At 44.1% G+C, this 26283-nt stretch overlaps 1 protein-coding gene across 2 annotated transcripts in view; it reads right to left on the reverse strand.

The window, feature by feature from the left end:
* Positions 1 to 1991: 1991 nt before the first annotated feature.
* The window catches only part of CFAP61 (cilia and flagella associated protein 61), a 242240-nt gene continuing 217948 nt past the window's right edge, over positions 1992 to 26283 (reverse strand). For both annotated transcript variants that reach the window (XM_054724456.1, XM_008141292.3), the window contains 2 exons: positions 10314 to 10404; positions 1992 to 2476 (listed from right to left, as the gene is read on the reverse strand). In XM_054724456.1, the coding sequence (XP_054580431.1) occupies positions 2276 to 2476; positions 10314 to 10404 (292 nt within the window). In that variant the 3' untranslated portion in view covers positions 1992 to 2275. The remainder of the gene's footprint in view (positions 2477 to 10313; positions 10405 to 26283) is intronic.

The following is a 26283-nucleotide window of genomic DNA, read 5'->3' on the forward strand; positions in this document are numbered from 1 at the left end:
TCTCTCTCTCTCTCTCTCTCTCTCTCTCCCTCTCTCCCTCCTCTTCCCTCCCTCCCTCTCCCTCCCTTCCTCCCTTTCTCCCACTTCTAAGGGTAAATATTGTTTCGCTGGCTTTACATTTTATTCTCCATGCAGTTTCTCTTTTCCTCTGTCACCTCGTCTTATATTTTTCTTCTGCCTTCCTGTGATATTTGGGTGAAATATGAGGAGCCATTTGGGGAAAGGAGGTGGCTATGCTCTATTACAAACCAACATACTGGGAGGCATGGTAGTTGCATGTGATTTGGGGAAAACTTGGGAAAATGAACTTTGGTATTTTCTCATCAGAATTCTTTGTTCAAAACTATAGAATTCCAAAATCAGGCTTAGAACCCAAGATGTCCCCAGCTCTACAGCCAACACTGAAACACACAGGAACTTCATGATGCAGTCCGTGCATGCCCAGAGAAGTCCCAATGTTGGTCTCTTTGAAGCCTTCTTTTGTGAGTCTTCACCATTAGTAAGGAGTCAATATCTCCATTCTCCCAAAGCCCTTAAGACCGCCCATTTTAACCTGGGATCAACCACTCTTGGGTACTTCCCTTATTCTTAGAAAAGTTGTTCCTCAGTGATAAAATGCTCGTCTTCACACGTGTGCTAAAATCCATGCCTAGATTCCCAAAAGTACTCACTTACTATGAGATGATGGTTACAACAACCTCATCTGATACACTTTGCAGACTAGAATGTAATCTAGACATTTTCAAATTTGCCATGATACTTAGGGAGGTCCAAGACTGCTTTTTAAAAAGCGGCAAAGGAAAGCATTAAATGTATGTATGACTCAATATTAAAATTGGCGTTGCCATTTGGGGTTCCTTTAATGTGACCAGAAGCTTTTTAATGGCAGTACTTGGTCACAGAAATCATAACTGTTGATCCTCTGTCACAGACACTCACTATTTGCTGACCAGTGGACCCAGGGCCTCTCAGGGGAAGGGAGTGGGGGGAGGATAGTTTCTTGAGCTGACTCATGCACAGGCCCTTGAAATAGGGTCCTTGAGTGTTGGGATGGCAGTTTGAGGAGTAAACCAGTAGCGTTTGTTCTCCGTTCAAGTTACACAGTTTACCCTGTGGCCGAGGCTGGGTAAAACACACATGTGAGGGAATTCGTGGAGTTTATTGCTTGCTTCTGCCTGCGTTAGAAAAATCAGTGTCTAGTGTGCTAGAACAATGTTATTTTTGAGAAGTATCGATTTGATGATAACGGATGTGGAAATCTGTAATGCCAACTACGACTTTCCATCTAATAGCTGTGTTATCCTTGTAATCGTGCCAACTTTTGCTAAACATTAATATGAATGCAAAAACGGAACAAAAACTGGAATTAAGTCTATGGGAACCAAATTTAAGCCCCTGCTGGTCAAAATTCAGTCACAAATAGTGTCACAGTAACACCTAAAAGAGATCCAAATAAATGAAAGCAGTCTTATGTGTTGTTTCTAAATCCGCATGTTTTCTAGTAGGCACTTAATTTTCTTTATTTGTAAGAAGGTCTCTGACCCACATTATAGGTGACATGTACCAGGCCCCAATGCAAAGCAACAAGGCTAAGGGTTTAAGGAAGTCAACTAGAGTAATTTCTGACTACCATTTTCTATTCTAACACCCATGTATGAAATGAAATAAATAAGAAAAATAAAATCTGTACGTGTGTTATATTCTAGTTTTTCACTGCATTTATGCCCATGACCTGCAACATGAAATAGAAATACAGGGTCTGTGATTGCAGCCTCCTCATTCCAAAAGTTGCCTTACATTTTCCTACCCAATCAGTCCCTCTGCTGTTGAATTACAGAGTTAATTTCTCATCATCAGTTTTACGAATGTTCCATGTGGGCACACGATTTTCCTTTTTATTGCCTAGGATTATTACTGGGTAAACATGTGAATAACAAAATTGGCGGCAGACCATTTCAGGAAATGAAAGTCATACCCAAGGTAAAAACAAGTTTTACACAGCCTGATCTTATTTTATTGCTAAAATAGATTATTCTGTACCGACATGTCTGGTATTAGCAGAGCAGCTCCCTGGCCCAGAATAGAGGCACACAGCCGTGCGCCACCTACTGGGACGATAGAAAATGACATGCATAAGTGCATGCAGAGAAGACAACAAACCCAGGAGACAATGGTGCTTGGCTGTCAAGCCAGGCTTCAGAGAGGCTTCCTACTTATACAGAGCACTTCCAGGAACTCCAGGTGTGGAAACAATAAAGTGGAGAACGTGGCCACACTAAATGATGCCTGGCCACGCGTACATGGGCAGGTGGTAGTGATTATACTGCAGGTAGTCAAGGATGCTCCTCTCCACCAGCGTCTTGTAGATGCTTTCCTCGAAAACTCTTTTGAGGTATGTCCTGGGCTTCTCGGTCAGGTTAATTTCCTCATCGACTACCTGATGGGCTAACTGTTCCATGGAGGGAAGTTCTTCCTCCTGGAAAACACAGCAAGAGGCCAGATACAGAAATTACGTTAAGCCCCATGACGAGAACAGTTGCATTAACATGAAGAACATAGTGCTCAATTCCCCAAGGATGGTCATTGTTTCCTGGCTTTTAAAAAAATATTTTCGATCGTGGCCAAATATACATGATAAAATTTACCATTTACCCATTTTTAAATGTATATTTCAGTGGCATTAAGGACATTCATGTTGTTATGCAACCATCTCCAGAACCTTTTTATCTTCCCAAACTGAAACTCTGTCCCCATTAAACACTAAGTCCCCATCCCCACTCCTCCCAGTTCCTGGGAACCACCATCCTACTTTCTGACTCAATGATTTTGACTACTCCAGGGACCTCATAAAAGTGGAATTATATAGTATTTGTCTTTTTGTGAGTAGTTTACTTCACTTAGCATTACATCCTCAAGGTTCATCAAGCATGGTACTTTTAAGCTCTTGATTTTCAGATAAAAAATGATCTGTAATCATGCTTATTTTAAAGGGAGTGATTAAATGTTTTTTTTTAAAAATGTATTTTTATTTATTTTAGAGGGAGGAAGGAAGAGGGAGAGAGAGATTGAAATATCCATGATGAGAGAGAATCATTGATTGGCTGCCTCCTACATGGGCCCTACTAGGGATTGAGCCTGAGCCTGCAACCCAGGCATGTGTCCTTGACCGGAATCGAACCCCAGGTCCTTCAGTCTGCAGCCCGACATTCTATCCATTGAGCCAAACAGGCTAGGGCTGATTAAATGTTTTTACATGAAAACTCCTAGATGGTTTACTTCACTTGGTTAGTGAAGTAAATCCTTAAGAAATAGGATTTTTAAACCTTAGAATACAGTCGTAAAGCCAAATTTCATTGATTATCTCTGAAGATAGGACTCAGGGAAAATAAAGTTATGTGAAGTTCAGAATCATATGCTGTGCATCTCCCTAATATCGTAGGGATTTCTCCCCAACATTTTATTCCAAAAATATTCAAACACACAGCAAGTTGACAGAATTGTACCTGGATTCTATGGCCAACTTGGCACTATATTTGCTTCATCTGCCCATGTATCTATTTATAGGAGGATTGTTATAAAAAGCACGTCACCAAGGTTTGAGCTGCATGCTTTCTGAACACCACAATAATTGAAAATTACCTTAAAGGAAGAGTCACATGGACTTTGATGCTATATTTATTTGAACTTCCAATAATTCTTTTTATTTTGAACTAAAAAGTGGATAACTTGCAGAGTTCCACTGCATCATTAATTTATTAATAGTAAGAACTTATAGATAAAATAGATTCCAACTATAGGGAGGCATAGGGAAATTATCACTTGTTTTTTTAAGCGAGACCCTACTAAATATTAGAGGCTGAATAATTTGATTGCCCCCAGCAGCCCCCAAGCTTATATGCTGCAATATATATGAGGCTTGTCCCTTCTCCCTTAATTTTTCAGGAGAATTATATCAGGCAAATGCAATCAATTTACAATTATTTTTATTCCCACAATAATTATTGAAGATTTTGGGATCTTATATAACGCTGCTCTGATATGGGGGTAAATAATATAAAGTCACAAAATAGAGCTTTTAAATTTACCTGAGACAAACAGTGCTCTCTAGATTGTAAACAGATTTTTGTGTGCTTTTCATTTGCTTCTTATAGGGTGATCTCTCTTAGTGTGACCACCTTCCCTCTCAGTGTGACCATCTCCCCTCTCAAAGTGCTCACCTATGACCAACCCACGTCCCAATGCCACATAAAGTACATGATCCTTTGTGTCTGGGTCTTCCATTTAACATAGAGTTTTGATGTTCATCCACTTTGTAGAATGTCTCAGGACTTCTTTTCTTTTTATGGCAGAATAATACTACATTCTGCGGATATACCACGTTGTTTATCCATTGATCCGTTGGGCATTTGGGCTGTTTATTCTGAATAGTGCTGCTATGAACATTCATGTATGAGTGTCCATTTGGATTTTTAAATTCTTTGGATGTACATACCTAGGAGTGCAATGACTAGGTCATATATTAATTCCATGTGTAAGTTTTTGAGGAACCATCAAACCATTTTCCACAGCAACTGCACAATTTTACATTCCCATCAGCAATGTGTGAGGCTTGCAATTTTTCTATGTTCTTGCTAATACTTGTTATATTATTACTTTTTTTTTTTTTTTTTTTTGTAGAGCCAGCCTAGTGGGTGTAACATGATATTTCATTGTGGTTCTGCTCTGCCTTTTCCTAATGATTGATCATGTTAATATCTTTACATGTAAATGACTTTACTTCTGGACTCTCAATTTTATTTCATTGATCTGTCTATCTATCTTTATATAAGTACCACCCCTGTCTTGGATACTGTTGATTTGTAGTAAGTTTTAAAATTTTATTGAGTACTAGAGGCCCGGTGCACGGAATTCGTGCACTGGAGGGTGTGTGTGTGTGGTGTGGGGGGGGGGTGTCCCTCAGCCCGGCCTGCACCCTCTTGCAGTCCAAGATCCCTCGGGGGATGTCCACCTGCCAGCTTAGGCCCGATCCCGGGATCGGGCCTAAACCGGCAGTCAGATATCTCTCTCATAGTCTGGGGCTCTTGCAGTCCAGGACCCCTTGCTCCTTACCACATGTATGAAAATTACATGTCATGAGCCCAGCTTCTGGCTGAGTAGCACTCTCTCAGGGGAAGCGCACTGACCATCAGGGGGCAACTCCTGCATTGAGCGCCTGCCCCCTGGTGGTCAGTGCATGTCATAGCAACCAGTTGTTCCATCAGTGGTTCTGCCATTTGGTCAATTTGCATATTAGGGTTGTATTATATAGGATGTCCTTTGATTTTTCTTTTAACAGCGCCAAAATTGTTTTGGCTACTTGGAGTCCCTTGCATTTCCATGTAAATTTTAGGATTGGCTTTTCCTTCTACAAAATATACCATTGGGATTTTGATAGGATTGCATTGAAGTGGTGGATTGTTTTGCATAGTATTGCCATCTTAACAATATTAAGTCTTCAAATCCATGAACACAGGCATGTTTCCATTTCTTTGTTTTCTTTCAGAAATGCTTTGTTTTTAGTGTACAAGTCTTGCACCTTCTTGGTTAAATTTATTCCCAAATATTCTATTATTTTGATGCTATCATAAATTGAGCTGTTTTCTCAGTTTCATTTTTGGATTATTCATTTTTAATGTAGACCACTGATTATTGTATGATCTTGTATCCTATAACTTTGCAGAATTTATTCCTTAGCTCTAAGGTTATTTTGTGCATTTTATAGGATTTTCTATATATAAGATCATATCATTAGAGAAGATAGTTTTCCTTCTTCCTTTCCAATGTGGAAGCCTTTTTTCTTTTCTTTTTCCTGCCTAATTGCTCTGGTTAGAACTTCTAGTATAATGTTAAATCTGATGAAAGTAGGCATCCTTGTCTTGTTTCAAATCACAGAGGTGAAGCATTTACTCTTTCATCATCATTTTATACATATTTTATTAGGTTGGGACAGTTCCCTTCTACTTTTTTTTAAAAAACTGCTTTTACATGAAAGCATGTCTGATTTAGCCAAATGCTTTTTCTGCATCAATTGAGGTGGTAGCATTTGCTCCCTTCATTCTATTTATGTAGTGTACTACATTGACTAATTTTTATATGTTGAACCACTCTTCCATTTTTTGGGTAAATCTCACTTGGCCATGGTTTTATGCTGCTGGATTTAGTTTGCTAGTTATCAGTTGAAGATTTTTGCATTTTAACCCATAGAGAATATTGCTCTGTGGTTGTCTTTTCTTTTGATGTCTTTGTCTGGTTTCGGTGTTAATTCTTTAAGTGTGAAGTCATTTGGTCCTAGGCTTTTCTTTGCTGGGAGGTTTCTGATTACTGATTCAATACTTTCACTTTTTATAGATCTGTTGAGATTTTCTATTTCTTCTTGAGTCAGATTTGTAGTTTATGTGTTTCTAGAAATTTGTACATTTCATCTAGGTTATTTAATTCATTGGCATACAGTTGTTCATAGTATTCTCTTATAATCATTTTTTACTTCTGTAAATTCAGTAGCAATGTCTTTCATTTCTGATTTTAGTAACGTATCTTTTTTCTTAGTCAATTTGGTTCAAGGTTTGTCAATTTTGTTGATTTTTTCAAAGAACCAACTTTCATTTTCATCAGTTTTCTGTCATTTAAAAATTTTTCTATTTCACTTATCTCCACTAAAATTTTTATTATTTCTTTCCTCTGCTAGGATTGGGTTTTGTTTGGTTTTCTTTTTCTAGTTCCTTAAGATATAAAATTAGGTTATTGACTTGAAAACTTTCTTTTTGAAAAATTTTCATTGATTGAGTGATTGATCTGAGAGAGAGAGAGAGAGAGACAGAGAGAGAGAAACATTGTTTTGTTGTTCTACCTATCTATGTATTCATTGGTCAATTCTTTTTTTTTTTTTTATTGATTTTATTACAGAGAGGAAGAGAGAGGGATAGAGAGTTAGAAACATCGATGAGAGAGAAACATCGATCAGCTGCCTCTTGCACACCCCCTACTGGGGATGTGCCCGCAACCAAGGTACATGCCCTTGACCGGAATCGAAACTGCGACCCTTCAGTCCGCAGGCCGACGCTCTATCCACTGAGCCAAACCGGTTTCGGCACATTGGTCAATTCTTGTATGTACCCCAATCAGGGCTTGAACCCGCAACCTTGGCATGTTGGGACGATGCTCTAACCAACTGAGCTACCTGGCCAGAGCAAGATCTGCCTTTCTTTCTCTTTCTTTCTTTCTTTCTCTTTCTTTCTTTCTTTCTTTCTTTCTTTCTTTCTTTCTTTCTTCTTTCTTCATGTAGGTATTTACTAGTATAGCTATGAATTTTCTTCTGAAAGCTGCTTTTGCTGCATCCCATAAATTTTGGTGTGTTGTGTTTTCATTTTCATTAGTCTCTGAGTGTTTCTAATATCCCATTAGATTCCTTCTTTGAAATAAAAGAAGTTGCTTAAGAATATGTTGTTTAATTTCCACAAATTTGTGATTTTTTGTTTTCTTTTTGTTTTTGATTCCTAGTTTCATTTCATTGTGGTTAGAGAATATACTTTGTTTGATTTAAATATTTATAATTTATTGACAATCATTCTGTAGTCTAACTTATGGCCTATCCTAGAGAATGATTCATGTGTACTTAAGAAGAATGTGCATCTTGCTATTGTTGGGTAGAATGTTCTATATATATGTGTTAAGACTAGTTCTTTTATAGTTCTGGTCAAGTTTTTTACTTCCTTATTGATCTTCTGATTATTCTATGCATTATTAAAAGTGAAATAAGTGAAGTTTCCAACTATTATTTTAGAACAATCTCTTCCTCCAAGTCTATCAACTTTTACTTCATATATCTTGGGGTTCTGTTGTTAGGTATATGTATGTTTATAATTGTTACATGGTTCTTAAAGGATTTTGAAGGGTAATTTTTACTCCACATTTCACTCTGGTCAATGATTCTTTGGCTTCAGTCGCAGCTAACTGCAGTGCCAATGGATTTCCTCTCTACGTCCACAAAAGGATTTGAGATGTCTTATAATGAGCTTCTTTTTAAAATAAATGACATATAGATTTGAGGTGACTTATAACAGTTATAGATAATCGTCTTTTATTTCTTTCTCCACATGTGGAGAAAGAGGAAAATTGATATGCTAAGCTCTAGGATAGCATAGTTTATGGGACTGAAGTTCTGAATTTTCCTGAGGAAAAGGTAGAAACTGAGATGAAATGGGTTACAGCAACTCAATATGAGAAAAAGGAATTACTGTTATTCTTTAGGGATGTCTATACTCTCTATTTCCCTAATATCAGACTCTTAAAGGAAATTCCTGCATGTGTGCATCTGACTGGCATTTCCCCTGTCAGCCTGTCTCCACCATAACTGTCACCACCACTGCCCCCTGTGGTGGTCGGCACGTGCCGACAGCCTTCTTCTGTGCCATGTTCTTGCACACATCACATCCCCTCCTTTATGCCTTCCTCAGCTCTCCGAGGTGGAAGCAGCTAGTCCCTGTTCCCCAGGGATCTGAGCTGGAGGCAGAGACCGCTGCACGCACCACCTCTTCCTGTGGCCTTTTCCACTTTACAAATACAAACGTGGAAAACAGAACAGTCCCCGGTGGAGGCTTTTCTTTCAGAAGTCTCACTTTCTGGAAATCTAAAAACCTACAAGAATGGTCGGGGAGCCTTTAGTGTGTCTTCCTCACATGCCCATGGCCACTTCTGACCTCCTGCAAGGGCCCGCTGCCCACGCTGTTTGTTTATAGTAAACAACCCACAGCAAACGTCTGTTCATCAGTACAGGCTGACAGTCCTCAGTGAGCGCCATGAAAAGCGAATCACTGGGTTTGACAGTTTACTTAGAAAGATGAAGGAAAAGCTTCCCTTTTAAGCTGGACACCTAAAACCCCTGGCCCTATGCAAAACGTTCACAGAGAGGCTCAGAGCTGGGGTTTAGAGGACTTTGGCACAGAGTTTTGATGGGTAAGTCATAAAGGGATGGATGTTTACTGTGGGGCAGCAGTGAGCTGCAGATTACGTTTTGAGAGGCAGTGGGAATCTGAGGCATCAAAGGGAGTGCAGTCCGCACCAGTCTTACCACCCAGACTCACAGTTCCCCGGAGCTGAGTCCGCACAGCCAGGGAGGAAGTGCAGGGACTTCCTGACCTGTGGCCGCAGTCCCCTCTGCCCCTCTCGTGGACACTTAACTGCCGGGTCCCTACCTACGTGGATCCTAAAGACAAACTGAGTTTGATTTAAACTGTTAACCTCTTTTTCTCATTCTGAAGCTACTTCAGATTGGTAAAACTATTTCAGTTTCCCAGCTTGCACTCCAGGAATAAAACTGAAACACAGGGGGTAGATGGGGTGGGCAAGGAAGAGAAGGTACCACGCCACACAGTTTGGCCCCGGGTGGCTCAGTGCCTACGCTCCTATCTTTGGAGTGAGAGACCTTTGAGTCTGAAGCTTGCTGGCTACTGACGAGCTGTGTGACCACAGCGGGTCAACTTAAAATCTTCAGCTGCAGCTTTCTCATTGGTAAAGAGCAGAGGGTAACAGCACCTCCGCCCACCTGAGTGGGTTCCTGTTGGGATGACAACAGAGACGCAGGACTTGCCCATTGAGACAGCAGAACGTGGAGGAAGCGCAGCCGGTGCCTGCGTGGAGCGAGGCAGAGCCTCTGATGGGTACTGGGCCGCTTTCTCAGCACAGGTGTTAACCTTCCCTGCTCTGGTGAGGACTCCGGTGTTGAGACAAATAACTTAAAGTTTCACAGATATTTTACTATTTACGTTGCAGAGTTGAATTTCTTGCCGAACAGGGAGCCTTTGGGCTGTGTCGCCCCACTTCCATCTAAGTCTGTGTTGTTTTGAGAGAGGTTTTGGTTATAGGAGAAGTGTGTTTGGACATTTGGTGACTTCTCTTTACATGTTAAAAACAGCATGTGCACACATGTGTAGTGAAGGCCGAACAGACATAAACTAAAGGAATGCAAGCTTCACTCCTGAGGGCGAGTGGATATAACTCCTATCCAGTTTCCAGCCAACACTGTCCGCTGATGATGAAAATACAATTATTTGTAAAAAGGAAAAAGTAAGTTGCCCCTCATAAAAGGATTTAAAGAATCCATTTCCCCTGAATATCACCATCATGTTTACATACTCCGTAGTTTGTTTACATGAAGTACAGATAGTTTTAAAAGTAAAACCATAAAGTGGGAATGTAGGGAGAAGTCTAAATGATCAACCATACAAATTTTTTATAATTTGCAAGGAATAACACACATATCCATTAATCACTCTTACCTCCTTGGAGGTTAACATTTGGCGTAACTCTTTCCTGAGATCAATAAAACGATCGTGAAAGAGGGCCATGCACCAGGGCTCCGTGAAGTAGCTAGTGAGGAAAGAAAAGATTCAGTTAGCTGGAAACCCTCTCATTACCACTAATAAAGTATTTACCTGCTTTTTTGCCTTTGTAAATTACAATCCTGGCCCCATTGCAATCGTTTGCTCATAAAATGCCCCGTGGAACAGCCTGGCCAATCAATTTTTTAAATGGATGTTCCTGATGTAGGGCCAGGTTCCATAATTACATTCAAAGTGGTTTAATTCAGAGCTGGGGCAAGACCCAGTGAAGAATCCTGATTTTATCAGAATTTAAAAGCCTGAAGACTTGTAAAGAACGGTGTCTCCATTATCTGCCCTCGTTTGAGAAAAACAGATTGCAGGATTAACTGAACTGCTGCATAAACAAATTAAATTTGGGGAGACAATAACACAAACGTTGCTCATCATTAAGGTTTCTGGATTAATAATGACCAGAAAAACAGGCCGCCTCGGTGTTGCAACACGGTCCTCGTACAATTGCCCTGATGCTTAATTGAATCTCTTTTAGGAGAGCAGCTCTCTTAGGGTTTGTAGTCGCTAACTTTTCACAGAAAACTGCTTGGATACATGCTTTCTTTCACGGGAACAATATGGCCATCCTTTATTTACTGATTGCTGAAAATCTGATGCATTCTTGGGATAACCAAGAACATTTGTCGGTGTTCTAAACTCTTACTTTATTTGAATGCTAAGTGTCTTGGAACAGGAAACTTCACTGCTTCAGGGCTAGAGACACATCGATTATGCGGGCTTCACTCTTACTGGATGTCTGTCATCCCTGTTACTGTTAATGGATGTTATATCTGTGCACAGGGGAAGAAAAAAAACAAACTGGTGCCCACATGCAGATGGGCACCTTCTGTTTTCCGAGGCTTAAAGTTAATTCTCGGGGAAGCAGCTAATGAGTCCCAGGGCCTACTGAGGTATTAAAAGACAAATCTAATGACAAAAGTCTGTGCTATGAGCAGCATGGATTTAGCTCTATCTGTTATTACCTATCATCTACTCACTTGACCAGAACATGACCCAATTTCATGCTTAATTACCTACTTGGTTGTTCAGATCATATATTCATCCAACTATTAATTTTACTAATATTTACTCCTTCCCCATTCTGTGCTCAGAACTGATCTGGGTACTGGGGAAACAGCAGGGACCAAAACAGACAAACATTCTTTATATTCGAGCCACAAATAGGTAAATATATAAAATGTTAGAGAATGAGAACTGCTTAGGAGAAAACATAAATCCAGAAAGGATAGGAGGAGGCCAAAGAAAGGCTAAGTCACCTAAGGCGGTGACTTACTTAGTGAGTAAGCACCTGAGGGGAGGGAGAGCACAAGCCTGGCGGAGATTGCAGGGAACAGGCTTCGGAGAGAGGGAACAGCAGGCACAAACGGTGAGCAGAGGCAGGGGTGTGCCCAGACCATGTAGGAGATGAGCTCAGGTAGAAGATGAGCTCAGGAAGGTGATGGGTGGGAAGGTTGCTCCTAGAGGCAGGGGTAGAGTCAGAGCTGTTGTGTAATCGCTCTGTAGCCACCTAGCTCAGCATTTGCTGCAACAGGCATCCTATATTTGTTCATGAAATAAATGAATAATGAATGAACGAATGCACATTGCACTGTGTATATTCTATATGCCTGGCCTTGTTTGGTCTTTCATTGATACAGAATACAATTGTGCCAAATAAATAGCTGACAAAACTCTGCAAAATACCCCAAGTCTGAAGAAAGGAGGAAACTCAATGAAAACAGCGGGAAAGCTGTGTGTGAAACCAGGGTTTAACGATGGTCTTTCTGAGCCCTGCAGCTTGCAAAGATGTGTCAGGGTGTCAGGAGGGCACCCAATGGAAATCAGTCAGGGACTGCTCACCTCTGGAGATACTCAAGGCCACTGAACTTCGAATGAAAGCAGTCCAGTCAATGGGAGTCCTGGCTACAAGGTTCTGGGCCCCTACAAACCCTGGCCAATGTCCAACATCTAATTCTTGGAGGAAAGACATTGGGACAGGGCTGGCTGCCCGGGAGGGATCAGCTCCGTGGGGTGATGTTTTGACCCGTCCTAGACGGTAGCTTCTTAGACCAACACATCAATGATAACTGAAGTCCAGACACTTAAGCACAGCTTTTCCAGGGTGGCCCCTGCCTCTTAGGTCTAAACAACTTCTAGAGAAGCCTGAGGGAACTGTGGATGTGCCAGTATTGAAACTACCATAATCCCTAAGTTAGAAACCAAAGGGCCCCTTTAAACTTGTTGCTCTCTTTCCTCAATTACTGAGTCATCCCGTCCCCCCAACCCCACCCGTGTGGTTCCGTGCACCATCAGGAGTTCCCGCCTGCCCTCTTGTTTCGGTGGTCCACAGCCACCTCCTTCTAGGCAGCATATGCTCTGTCTCAGTTTTCCTCGCCCAGTCCAGCTCTGTTGCCACAACCAGGTGCTGTTCAGGCAGTCTTTCTGCCTATTGTCCTTAGAACTCTCATCTCTTCATTGTCTTCTCCAAAGAGTTAGTTCTGCGGAAATCCCACTTCCCTTAGGGTCATGCTGCTGCCCACCCTGGGCTCTGGCCCACCATCTAACGCCCACATTTGCATAGCCTCCATTCACAAAGCCAAACACACAAGGCCGGAGAAGTAAGTGGCCTTTAATCCTCTGTCTGCCCAGTGCTTGGGGGGAAAGGGGTGATGAGGAAGTTGGATGCATTGCCAATTCTTCCTTTTGCTGGCTTTGAAACTCTCCATGGCTTCTCACACTAGCATCCAGAAGAAATGACACCTTGGACTTGGCAACCCCTGTTCGCATCACAGTATGCTAAACAGCTTACACAGGGGCCTAGCAGACCTGAAATTGTGTTTCTCTCACACTCCCCACCCCTGCCTCCTGTGGAAAAACAGCTTGGTATCCCATTGAGAAGGTCACAATTGGTGTAGCCAACTGCTACCCATATTCCTGGAAATTGCCAGTGGCAGCCACCTACACTAATAAAAGAGAAAGATGCAAATTGGCCATACCTCCATGACGCCCACCAGCCAATCAGAAGTGAATATGCAAATTAACCCAACAAAGATGGCGGGTTGATTTGCATACGCAGGTGCAGAGCGAAGACTGAAGGCTCCGGCCCAAGCGAAGACTAAAGACTGAAGACTGAAGACTGAAGACTGAAGACTGAAGACTGAAGAAGACTGAAGACTGAAGACGACTGAAGACTGAAGAGGCTTGGCTTCTCTGCTGTGGCCGGAGCTAAGGCCTGGGTCCTGGGTGCCGGCAGCCAGGGGAAGGAAGGCCTATTGCATGAATCTTCATGCAACGGGCCTCTAGTTTTTATATAAAATAAAAAGAGGTTTCATAGAATTCTATTTGGATTTCACTTTTTTTGTCTTTCAAGAAAGAAGTCTTGGGTTCCATTAAAACAGGGAGTGATAATGAAGTAATACCCTTGAAACCAAACCAACAAGTGGACTTCTGAAGGCTCCTTTCAGATTTTATTGCAGTTTCCGTGGTGGTCCCCAGAGACATTATCCACAAGGCCGTGAAATGCTAGTGTTCTTACACCTGGGAGAGCGGGCGCAGGTTCCTACCCCACCTGGAGGGCAGCTTCTGCACATCTGTCTGCAACATCAGGCATCCCAGACTGCCCACGGACCAAGTTAAACCTGGACAAAGTGAAGTAGCTGCTAATTTGTAGGGTGGTTGTTAGATGTAAAGTGTTGCGGGTACAGGTGAAAGGAATCTTCTGATGAAGGAAAAAATAATGGTACCAAAAACCTACCTAGTGAAGAATCTCACTTGCAAGGTCCTTCTCCAGGTCTTACAGAAACTGCTTTTCTGGTAGTAATTTTTTTAAAAAGATGTTTTTATTGATTTCAGAGAGGAAGGGAGAGGGAGAGAGAGAGAAACATCAATGATGAGAGAGAATCATTGATTGTCTCCTGCACGCCCCCAATTGGGGATGGAGCCGGAAACCTGGGCATGTGCCCTGACTGGGAATAGAACCAGTGACCTCCTGGTTCATGGGTCAATGCTCAACCACTGAGCCACACCGGCTGGCTTTTGGTCGCCGTGTTTAAAGGGCTCACCGATGACCTCGGGGTCACTGTGATGAGGATGCCTTTCCAGGCTGTGGACCTCCGTCACTGACCACTCACAGCCCCCAAGTAGCCTGGCTTCTGTCCATGATTCACTTTTATGCTCCCTGAGACCTGGTTTGCTTCTGGAAAATTAACTTTAAAAAAATAATCGATTTTTCTTTTCAGAGCAGTACAGAGTTCCCACAAACTCCCCCTTTCCCTCAGTTTCCCTGTTACTAACACCTTGCATTAGTGTGGCACGTTTGTTATAATTCATGAACCAATATCGGTACATTGTTCTTAGTTAAAGCCTCAAGTTCACACTGGTGTTCATTTGCTGTGTTGCACATTCTGTGGAGCTGACAAATGCAGGTTTACTTGGGAGGACTTCAATTCTCCACCACTTTTGTAAATAATACACTTTTCTCAGAAGCCCCAGGAAATGTCGACTCGTGGAACTGAATTAGCCATTTCTGGTCGATAAGGTCCAATCGTTAAGCGATTGATCAGACTTCTCCAGAGCTCCTCTTCATGTGCTCATTCGGCCTATTCTATCGACAGAGTCACACAGTCTGGGAGGGGATCTGCTAACTAGCTTGGCCATTGGTCCCTCTGAAGGCCGAGGAAAACAGATCGACAAGGCACACTGAGAAAACTGCATGCACTGGCCTCAGAGAAAGGTACACTACGTCTAAGGGAAAAGAACAGTGGGTGAAGGGTGTCGCTCTTTCCAATCCTGGTTCTTATCTCTAAGGCCAAGGCCTCTGGGAGGCCAGCAGGAAAGGGGAGCCGAGGAGGATCAAGGCTGCACCCCCAGCATCCACACGGTTCAGCTGGAAATTGCTAGACTACTCAACAGTTGGGAACAAGGAGGTGGGTGGTCAGAGAAGAAAAACATCTCTTTCTCCAAGATCTCTGTGTTTTAAATGAGAAGCACTCTAGTGTTTCCTTGGTGTGATACAACTTAGATTTTGCTTTCAGACCCATTAAGAGGCTCCCCAGCTGCCACTCACACCCGCACAGAGGTTTGCCCGAGCTGGACACGCCTCTCTGAGGGGCCTGTTCTCCTGGTGGGGCTGCAGCTGGGCGGCCTGCAGGCTGTCCTTCGAGAATGAGTTTCTCACGGTACCTGCCCTTCCTTGTCCTGGCGGCACCTTAAATTCACGGCAGAGGACAGACAGTTCTCCGACAATGCCTGCCTGTAGGCTATGCTCAGCGGGGACTCTGAGCCTTGTGGTACCCTGGGCTGAGCACGGCTGCTAGCACCTGTCTCTCCCATTTACATTCGGATACACAGAAGATAGGAAGTGACAAGCATCCTGGTATGTAATCAAGGGGCCAGGTATGACCTACAGACATGTTTGCTTTGGCCTGAGCAACATTTGGAAATTGGATCTCTGGCCCTTCTTTAAAAAATAGATCACATTTGCCAATGCTGGGTCCTCACTGCTATGTGGCAGCCATCAGCTCTGTCAGCTCCCAGCAGCCTACACTGGGTGTGCCACGCCTGGTTCCAGGGTTAGAGTAAGATAGAGGCAGGCTGATAAACACGGTTTCTGAGGCCACCTGTCCCACATCCCCTTCTCCCTGCTGGTTTGTGTGCTGAGAACATAGATGCTATGTCCTGTCTTCCTTCCTCCTTCCATCCATTCACCCGTCCATTTATCCAGAACCTCCCTTCATCCTAATGGATGAGGCATTTCTCTTTATTTCTAATGCCTACTTCCCTCTGGTTCTGTTCCCTGCTGCCTCAGTCTACCCTCAACGAATACTCTGCCTTCCCCTTTGTGTTTCTCTGACCTAGGCGTCTCCCAGAGCTTCTGATGAAGGGGAAGACCTAGGGGCCATTCTCTGCCATGTAATCATGTGCCAGACACAGCCAACATGGAGGGAACCACAGTGAGGATATGGTCCCCACCCCACAAGTGCACACGGGAAGGCAGAAGTGCCAGAGGAGCGTACGCCAGCGCAGCACTGAAGGGCTGGGAGGGAGATGCTCTGGGAGGGCTGAGTTGAGAGCATCACTCAGAGCAAGTGAAACGTGGTCCTAAGCTCACCTCTCTTGGGCTCATGTTTGCCAAACTTCAGTCTCCTTGGGAACCCATCCATTTTTGCAAGGACTACATTGATTTCAAAAATTTTCTTTCAATTAATTTGCTCTGTTGTTGTTGTTTGTTTTTTAAATATATTTTATTGATTTTTTTACAGAAAGGAAGGGAGAGGGAGAGAGAGTTAGAAACACCAATGAGAGAGAAACATCGATCAGCTGCCTCCTGCACACCCCCTACTGGGGATGTGCCCACAACCAAGGTACATGCCCTTGATCAGAATCAAACCTGGGACCCTTCAGTCCGCAGGCTGACGCTCTATCCACTGAGCCAAACCGGTTAGGTCTGTTGTTGTTTTTTAATCGAAAAAACTACTCTGTCTTAAGTAATAATATCTGTGAAATCACAGATTTAATGTGCTTGTTACATTTTTTTTATTCTTATTGACATCCTACATAATAAAAGAGTAATATGCAAATTAACCATCACTCCGCTACATCACAAGCCACACCCACAAGCCAATCAGAGCGAGTATGCAAATAAACCCAACCAAGATGGCTACAGCCACAGAGAGCAGGACGGAGGCTTGGGTTTCCCAGGCAACGGAGGAAGACAAGCTTTCCGCCTGCCCTTGCTGACCGAGGCCTCCACTCAAGGCTACAAAGTTTCAATTATAGAAGGTAGACAAATCTGAAACAGAAATGGTGGCAGCCATGGAGCGAGCAGGAGGCTTGGCTCCGCTCCAGGCTACAAACTTTCAATTGTAGAAGGTAAATAAATTCCAGATACCAGGGCCTCTGTTTGGGTCACCAGGGGGCATGGCCAGCCTGCAAACCACCACAGGCCCCTCGCTCAGGCTACCCCACACCCCAAGGGAACCCCCATCCTAATCTGGGACACCCTTCAGGGCAAACCAGCTGGCCCCCACCCGTGCACCAGGCCTCTATTCTATCTAATAAAAGAGTAATATGCAGATTGACCATAACTCCAACACACACTATGGCTGCCCCCATGTGGTCAAAGATCCTGCCCCTATATGGACACAAGATGGCCACCACAAGATGGCCAGCAGGGGAGGGCAGTTGGGAGGGACCAGGCCTGCAAGGGAGGGCAGTTAGGGGTGACCAGGCTTCAGAGGAGGGAAGTTGGGGGCAAACAGGCTGGCAGGGGAGCAGTTAGACATCAATCAGGCTGGCATGGGAGTGGTTAGGGGGTGATCAGGCTGGCAGGCAGAAGCAGTTAGGGGCAATCAGAAAGGCAGGCAGGCGAGCAGTTGGGAGCCAGCAGTCCTGGATTGTGAGAGGGATGTCCGACTACCCGTTTAGGCCTGATCCCACCAGGCAGTCGAACATCCCTCGAGGAGTCCCAGATTGGAGAGGGTGCAGGCTGGGCTGAGGGACACCCCCCCCACCCCCGTGCATGAATTTTGTGTACCGGGCCTCTAGTTATGTCATAATTAGTGAAGATGCATGGCTCTACAGCCTAAAGGAATCTTGAATACCACCTGCGGATGCCCACTACACTCTGGGACCCATTTTTTCTTTGCCACTGGAGCCGCTGTTGTATTCATCTGGGGACACAAACCCACAGACATCATACTAAGTAGTTTCTGTGCACTATCTCACTCCATCCTAATTCCAATTCTATAAAGTGGGACTGGCTGGCTCAATTTACAAATGAGGAAATAGACTCAGAAAAGTTAAATGACTTGCCTAAGGTTACATAACTAACAAGGGGCTGAAATGGGTCTTAACCATCTCGTGACCTGAAAGTTCATGCTCCGAACAGCTCCACAACCAGATCTCACTTCCTTGTGCTTGTTCCTTAGCCTTTCTAGCAACTTTCTGAATCACCCCAGATTCCTCGGTATCCCCTGCATTAGTTAGTATTAGGTTTGATTGCTGTTATAGAAAACTTCAAAATAATAGTGGCTTTTTAAAGGCGTAAAGAATTTCCAGGTAGAATGTCTAGGACTGGCATGGTGGTTCCATGGACATCATACCTAATAAAATGGTAATATGCAAATTACCATCACTCCGCTACGCCCACGATTGGGCCGGCTGGAGGTGCGGGGGGCGGGACTCAGGGTGGCCGATTGGCTGGCGGTAGGAGCGGGGGGCGGGGACTCACGAGTCCCCACCCCCCGCTCCTCCCGCCGGCTTAAACGGCCGGCGCTGCTTAGGCCGGCACTGCGGAAGACGCTGGTGGCGGAACTCGGGGTGGCCGATTGCGTGGCTGCTGGCACCAGTTTTCCGCCAGCAGCAGTTTTCCTCTGGCCACCCACCCGATCAGAGCGCCTCCCGATCGGAGTTCCTCTCGGGGTGGCCGATCGTGTTGGCGGGAGGCGCTCTGATCGGTGGGTGGCCAGAGGAAAACTGCTGCTGGCGGATAACTGGTGCCGGCAGCCAGGTGAAGGAAAGTCTATTGCACGAAACTTCGTGCAACGGGCTCCTAGTCAGATCATGATACTGTCCAGAGGGCCTTTGGCCTCATGGTACAAAACAGCTGCTGAGCTTCAGTCATCACATATATGTCTTGGGTGGAGAAAGGGAAAAAGAGGGCCTTCCCCTCTCCTTTAGGGAGAATTGCTAAAAGTCTCACATAACACTTCTACTTATATCTTACTGGCCAAAGGTTGGTCACATGATTTCCTTGGCTGCAGGGGAGGCTGGGAATCATTGTCATTTATTTTAGGTACCATGCAACATTCTATAAATCAGGATTCTGTTTCTGAAGAGGAGAGAATGGATGTTGTATGTGCTATGATGCCCAACAGACTGCATAGCATCTACGTTTTACCAAAATATTTTCTTAAAGTTAAATTTATAAAAACTGGGAGAATGTATTTAGTTGAAGGTATAAGAATTTAATATCTATCATTTTAAATGAAAAGCTACCCCCAAATTAAACTTTCTGGCAAAAAAAAAACAACCCAAGCCTCACAAGTATTGTCTGTATGTGAGAGCCACCTCAAAGCCGGGCTCCTTGAGTTCTGCACCGGCTGAGTTGGCTTTAACACAGAGGAGAGCAGGGAGCAATCTGTGTTTACACTGGAAGGTTGCTTCTGGTGATTTTATTCTGCCCATGAAAGAACGTGGATTCTTGCATTTCAATACAATTTTCAAAATTAAGAATAAGAACAAGTAAGTATTTCCCGTTAACTGTAGGTTTGTTTGGAAATTAAATTACACGATCCTGGGGCAGCGGAGTTTGCTCAGGGAGACCACATATTGCACGAGCAGACGCAGGCCTGTGCTGCACCGCCACAAAACAACCCCGCAGACGGACATGGAAGTTTAATTGTAAATATCTCCTGTCCAACTCGAGTTTGTCAGAATCTCTATCTATTCAGTGTATTGCTTTGAGGTAGATTAGAAAGGTGAGATTTTGAAAGCAAAGCCAACTAGTTATTTGATAAGCAGTTGTAATTGTCACCTGCTAAAGATCTAGATAACAGAAAAACAAGTATCCTCTGAATGCAATTGGGCTATGGATTTGCTGTCACAATCTAGCACTGGCCCAAACAGACGATGGGTGTTTACTGCTCACTGGCACCAAAACCAAAATGCTGGTCTTCGGCAGAAGTCAGCCGTCTTCTGAATGGCTTGTCCACAACCCCTCTTACTGCTGGGCAGCCCGTGGCTCTACAGAGGTGGCATCTTCCCAGTTACCCTGGGGTACCCGAGACCGGGAACGCACACTGCTGACAGCCCGGTGTCCCTCTGGGCACTGGAGCCCTGTCTGGCCACAGAGGTGCGCGAGACACTCCCTGGAGCGGCTTCCTATGCTCCGAAAACGAAGGCTGCTGACTGCTGGAGGCCACTGCAATGGGCCCGTTTGTTTGTCTGAACTGGACACACCCAGAACTCTCTCCGGAGGGAGATCCCGAGCAGTACACGGGCCCTGAAACCGCCACTCCGAGGGTTGGGGTGGGGGTGGGGGGCTGTGCTCTCTCTCAAGCACAGGTTCTTCTTAGGCTCTTTGTGTCTGTAAGAGCCCGAATCCCAGCGCACAGCTGTCCTGAATCAGTGTCGGCACCCAGATCATGCTGGGACGAAGCACAGGCGGCCTGCCCCGCGGCACCTGAGTCCTGGTTTGCAGAAACACTATGCTTACAGGGTCATCTGTCTGCTGTCCATTTGTTTTACTTTTTTAATATATATATTGATTTCAGAGAGGAAGGGAGAGGGAGAGAGAGATAGAAACATCAATGATGAGAATTATGGATCTGCTGTCTCCTGCATGCCCCTTATTGGAGATCGAGTGCAAACCGGGTATGTGCCCTGATCGGGAATTGAACCCAGACCTCCTGGTTCATAGGTCGATGCTCAACCACCGAGCCACACCGGCAGGGCCATTTGTTTTTCTGAATCCCAGACACTGTCTAGGAAAAACCGTGCTTCACTTCAGGAAACAGAATACGTTTATTTTATGAGCTTTACAAATCTACCCACTGGTAACATTACCCTCCTTGCTCTGACCTTGAGGACACTCAAAGCCAACCCTGTGAATTTATTAAGACCTGTGTTGGAACACGTGGTCTCTCTACCCCAGCTCAGCTTCATGTTGCTGTCCTGCCTTCATTTCCCATTTACTGGCGACTTCCTTTTTCCCCCAACCCCTGCCACTGGTTAGCGTTAACCTCTTCCAGCCTCCATCTTCATAGCTGTGAAATGGGGATAAGGATGGTCCTTACCTCAAAGAGTTAGTCTCCGAATTCGAAGAGACACTCCAGGAACAAGGTTTGGCACAGGGAACCGGCTCAATTCGTATTGTGTTATTATTGTTGCTGATGTTCTTAATTATCCTATTGTATATACTTGTGTAAGCTGCCTCAGATTCTTTCTGGTGTGGATTAGGGACTAAATAAATTATTAAAATAAACACTTTTTGTTTGCTGTTTAATAAAAACGAAGCCTTTCTTTGGCACAACTACAATTTTTTTTTCTCCTTAAGAACTGTTCTATCTACATTCAAAGGTGTCTGTATAAACCAGTTAGCTGTAGTTTGATAGCAGCAATTAAGTTTGGCTGCAATGAGAGAAAGACAGACTGCATAGCAAGTCTTCATGGAGTTTTGTTATGCACTAAAGAGCTATGTGGAAATTGCCCTAGCTGGTTTGGCTCAGTGGATAGAGCATCAGCCTGCGGAATGAAGGGTCCTGGGTTTTATTCTGGTCAAGGGTACATACCCAGGTTTCGGGCTGCGTCTCTGGTAGGGGGTGTGCAGGAGGCAGCCGATCAATAATTCTATTTCATCATTGATGTTTCTATCTCTCTCTCCCTCTCCCCTTCTCTCTGAAATTAATAACATATATGTATTTAAAAAGTTATGTGGAAATCAATAAAAATTACATAGAAAATCAATGCAAATTACACAATAATAGGTAAACTGAGGCATACATTTCTTTTCTTTTTTTCTGGTCTGAATTAATGCAAGTTAAATTAAAAGTATCAAATGGAGTTCTTTTTGCCTGCGTATTTTGCATAGTGAGCCAATTAAGTCAAATTTAAGCCACTTGTGCATGGGCTGCCTGGGGACACGGGCTGGGGCTAAGGTGCAGGCGTCCGCAGCCCCGCGGGGCTGGGTTTTCTTCCCGCCTGACTTCTGCCTGGCTTGCCAGAGCAAACACCGGTCTTCTTGTAGAAATAGCAATTTTTACATCCTTAATTTGATACGCTTCAGGATTTTGTTTCTGATTAAGTTTACCAATTAAAGCGCAGTCTTATGAACCTTGTCTTATGAACCTTACCAATCTAGCCACTGATGACTTACCGAGCCCGGCAGGAGGAGTGGGGTCTGGCAGCCCTAAGAGTGACGCCTAACCCGCGATGCGGAGCACGGGGCCCCGTCTGCCCTCCTGCTCTGCGCATCTGCCCTTCCCTGCATCTCCGGCATCTCCTCGCACATTGCTCTTTTATGAGGGGCTGCATTAATTGAATTTGTACCGTAATCTAGAGCACTGGAAGTTGTCCAGCTATTTACATTGATTTGTTATATAAATTCCGGACTAAGAGTATGAGGCGGGTTGGCATTTAATTTTGTAGAAAAGAGAAAGCTCTTAGTGCTCCAGCTTCCCTTCCTGTGTCCCTCTCCTCCTATTCTGCGTCTCTCTTCATAGAAAGCACAACCATTTCCCTTTAATTAGGCTGGGAGCGCACAGGCTAGCATTAGGCCACTCAGCCACTCAGCCATGCTCACAGCCTGCCCATTTCCTATCTATTTTCTGAAGGAAAAGAGAAAAGTGTCTACATGCACATATAAAACCCCAAAGTCCGGAGGGGGAGGGGGGCCACAAAGGAACCAGGTGGAATCACCTTTTATGAGACCGAGGCCACATGAATTGCAAACCCCAGAAAGCAAGATATTTTGCTGCCTCATTGTTCCTCTGGTGAAATTAATTGATCTTTACATTTTGAAAGAGTAGGAATATCATTCACTAGGACAGAATATAGTTGGCGTGTTTCCTATATGTTTATAATAATCAATACATGTTTGAAGTAATTCCCTTCCATAATAGGCTCTTCTAATTAATGTGTGGTTTTGTTTCTCACTGGAGCTTTCTCAGATATAATGACAAACTACAAACTGTCCCTTCATTTTCTTTGTCATGTTTATGGTTTCAGATTTGTTGTTTCCAAAAATCAAGTATTAAAATTCAACTAACATATTCCAAGCTCTCACTTCCCAAAAACACAATAATGAGGGTAATGGATTTTAGCCCACAGAATAGTGTAAGAACCCGTAAGTCCACATGGTAACAGATAAGTGAATAAATTAATAAATGAAGGAGAGAGGGCAACGCTTCCCCACAGCCACAAGTCAGGTGATTAATGCAGAATGAAGGGCCAAGTTAGCGACCCACCCTTTGGCAAACAACTAATTGGTTCAGGCAAGAACTGTTTATGGATGCTAAAAGTAGGAGACAACAGAAGGATGAAAAATAGGATGTCTACACAGTCTCAAAGTACAGTATCTCCAACTGATTGACAGTAAGAACACTGCATTTCCAGCCGAGAAACCTGAAGCCTCCACTCTCACCAAGCGCCATGTTAACAGTGCTGTCCAAGGACAACTCACACCAGGTGCCTCCTAATGTGATGCACCGAGAGGGACACAGCACCGCTCAGTGGTTCCTGCCAAGAAGGCATGACCTGGAACGAGGAATGAGGAAACAGCAGACAAACCCCAACGGGTAGACATTCCATAGGAGAACTGGCCCGTATTTTTCTCAAGCGAAAGCTCCTGACAGTAAAGGCTGAGGAACCGCCCCAGATCGGAGGCAGTTAAGGAGACACACTGATTACAACATGGGGTCTGGGATGAAATTTGGACCAGAAGAAGGGACATCAGTGGGAGGAAGGGTATACAAAGCTATTCTTTGTTCTATTTGTGTAACCTTTCTGTAAGTTTGAAATTATCTTGAAGTAAAAAGTTAAAAGAAATCACTGATTGTTTAGCCTCTTTATTGTCTGACTCTCAGGAAAGAATTGGCCTTGGAATTGAGTTTCCAAATCTGACCCCACAGGATTTTTGTGGCTGGACCATGTGTCTAATGGCTTCCTACACAGGTGTACGCTGTGAGCACAGTAGCAGACAGTGACTGGGTCCATCTGGTCACTCGTAGAAGGGCATACTTCACTGTCAGAGAGCGGACATTCTCAGATTCATTACAAAATAGCATAATAAGAAAGCAGGTCCAGAGCAGCAACTGCCTAGAACCATGTTGTCCAGTCCAAAAGCCACGAGCCACCAGCCACATGTGGCTCCTGAGGACCTGCAATGTGGTTGGTCTGAACTGAGGGGCGCTGTAAGTGCAAAATACATGCAGAATTTTGAAGACTTACTATGAGAGAGAGAGAGAGAGAGAGAGAGAGAGAGAGAGAGAGAGAATGTTAACTGCTGATTAATTGTTGAAAAGAAAATAGAGTTAGTATATGTTGAGTTAAAGATATTAAGATTGATCTCATCTTTTTCTTTTTATGCTTTTAATGTGATTATTAAAAAAGTATGTGCATGGCTCATACTTCTATGGACTAGATAAAAATAAAAAATGCAAGTATTTGCTGAATGCCTACCTACCATGAGAAATATTCCAAATGAGAAGACGAATATGCCATGGGTCCTACATCCACAGGCTCTCCAACAAGAGGAGACAGTTGACATAAAAAATAATTATAACACTGGTGACAAGCGCCGTAATAGAGCATGGATAAGCTCCATTGGTAACCCACAGGGAGCTGATTACAGAGACACTGGGGAGCATCTGTCTGGCATGCAGTGTTTGTTAAGAGTATTCCAGACAGAAGGAACAGCATGAGAAATGTGGAGGCACGAAGCTGCATGGGAATTCTGGGAATGACAAATGGTTTGTGGCTCTAGTATCCAGTTGGATACAATGTGGAAGGTGGTAGTTGGGGCTAGATTCTGGTGCTGTGCCATGAAAAAGTTTTAAACAACGGAGTCCTGTGGTCATTAATTCATGTTTTAGAACAGCTAAACTGGAAGGGGATGAGGCCAGAAGCAGAGGGACCTATTGAACGCCACTGCCACGATGGGAGATTGATTGAAGGAGATGCAGGAGGTGGACCAGAATATCCTCAGCAAGCTGCTGGAGGGGCAAGAGTGAGAGGGAAGGGGGTGTGTACACACTCCCAGGTCCTGGCGTGGGAGACCAGGTGGGAAGCAGAATCCAGGATGGGGAGGAGGACAGGTCGAAGGGAGCAGTAATAACCCCATTCCCTTTTTAACATGAGGTAGAGGCAGAAATGCCTGCAGAAAATTGAAGTGATAATGTCCATCTGGCTAGACCGACAGCAGCACAGACTGAGCTGATGAGAGCCTCAGGAGAGAAGGGGTGGCCCAAGAAAGGCAACATGAGAGAACTGAAGATAAAACCAGTATTTCATGGAGGCTGTGAGATGGGGGAGCAGAGGGAGGAGCTGGAGCAAAGCATTATCAAAAGTGACCAGGAATACAGGGAGAGAGCCAGGAGAGAATTTTTAAAAATATATATTTTATTGCTTTTTTACAGAGAGGAAGGGAGAGGGATAGAGAGTTAGAAATATCAATGAGAGAGAAACATCGATCAGCTGCCTCCTGCACACCCCCTACTGGGGACGTGCCCGCAACCAAGGTACATGCCCTTGACCGGAATGGAACCTGGGACCCTTCAGTCCTCAGGCAGACGCTCTATCCACTGAGCCAAACCAGCTAGGGCCAGGAGAGAATTATTCATTCCCAGCTTCCAAAGACCTCCCAGGAGCCTCAGCAAAGTCAGGTTTAATATGTTTTTATTGATTTTTAGAGAAAGAGGACGGGAGAGAGATAGAAGCATCGATGAAACATACTAATCAGCTGCTTCCTGCATGCCCCCTACTGGGGACTGAGCACACAACCCGGGCATGTGCCCTGACCAGGAATGGAACCAGTGACCTATTGGTTCATGGGTCAATGCTCAACCACTGAGACACACCAGTCGGGTGCAAAGTCAGGTTTAGGTAGTTGCTGCATCAGGGAAGTGAGGCACTGAGGGTATTTTGATAAGAGGGGGCTGAGAGGGGCATACCACAATTTCTTTATCCATTTATCCATCATTAGACACTTAAGTTGTGTTTGTATCTTGTCTACTATAAATAATGCTACAATGAACATGAGGTGCATATATCTTTTTGAATTGTTTTTGTTTTCTTAGGATAAATACTCAGAAGTGGAATTCCTGGATCACATGGTGGTTCTATTTTAAAATTTAAAATTTCATTTTTTAATAAAGTA

The sequence above is a fragment of the Eptesicus fuscus genome, chromosome 12 (assembly GCF_027574615.1).
Source record: "Eptesicus fuscus isolate TK198812 chromosome 12, DD_ASM_mEF_20220401, whole genome shotgun sequence".
NCBI lineage: Eukaryota > Metazoa > Chordata > Mammalia > Chiroptera > Vespertilionidae > Eptesicus > Eptesicus fuscus.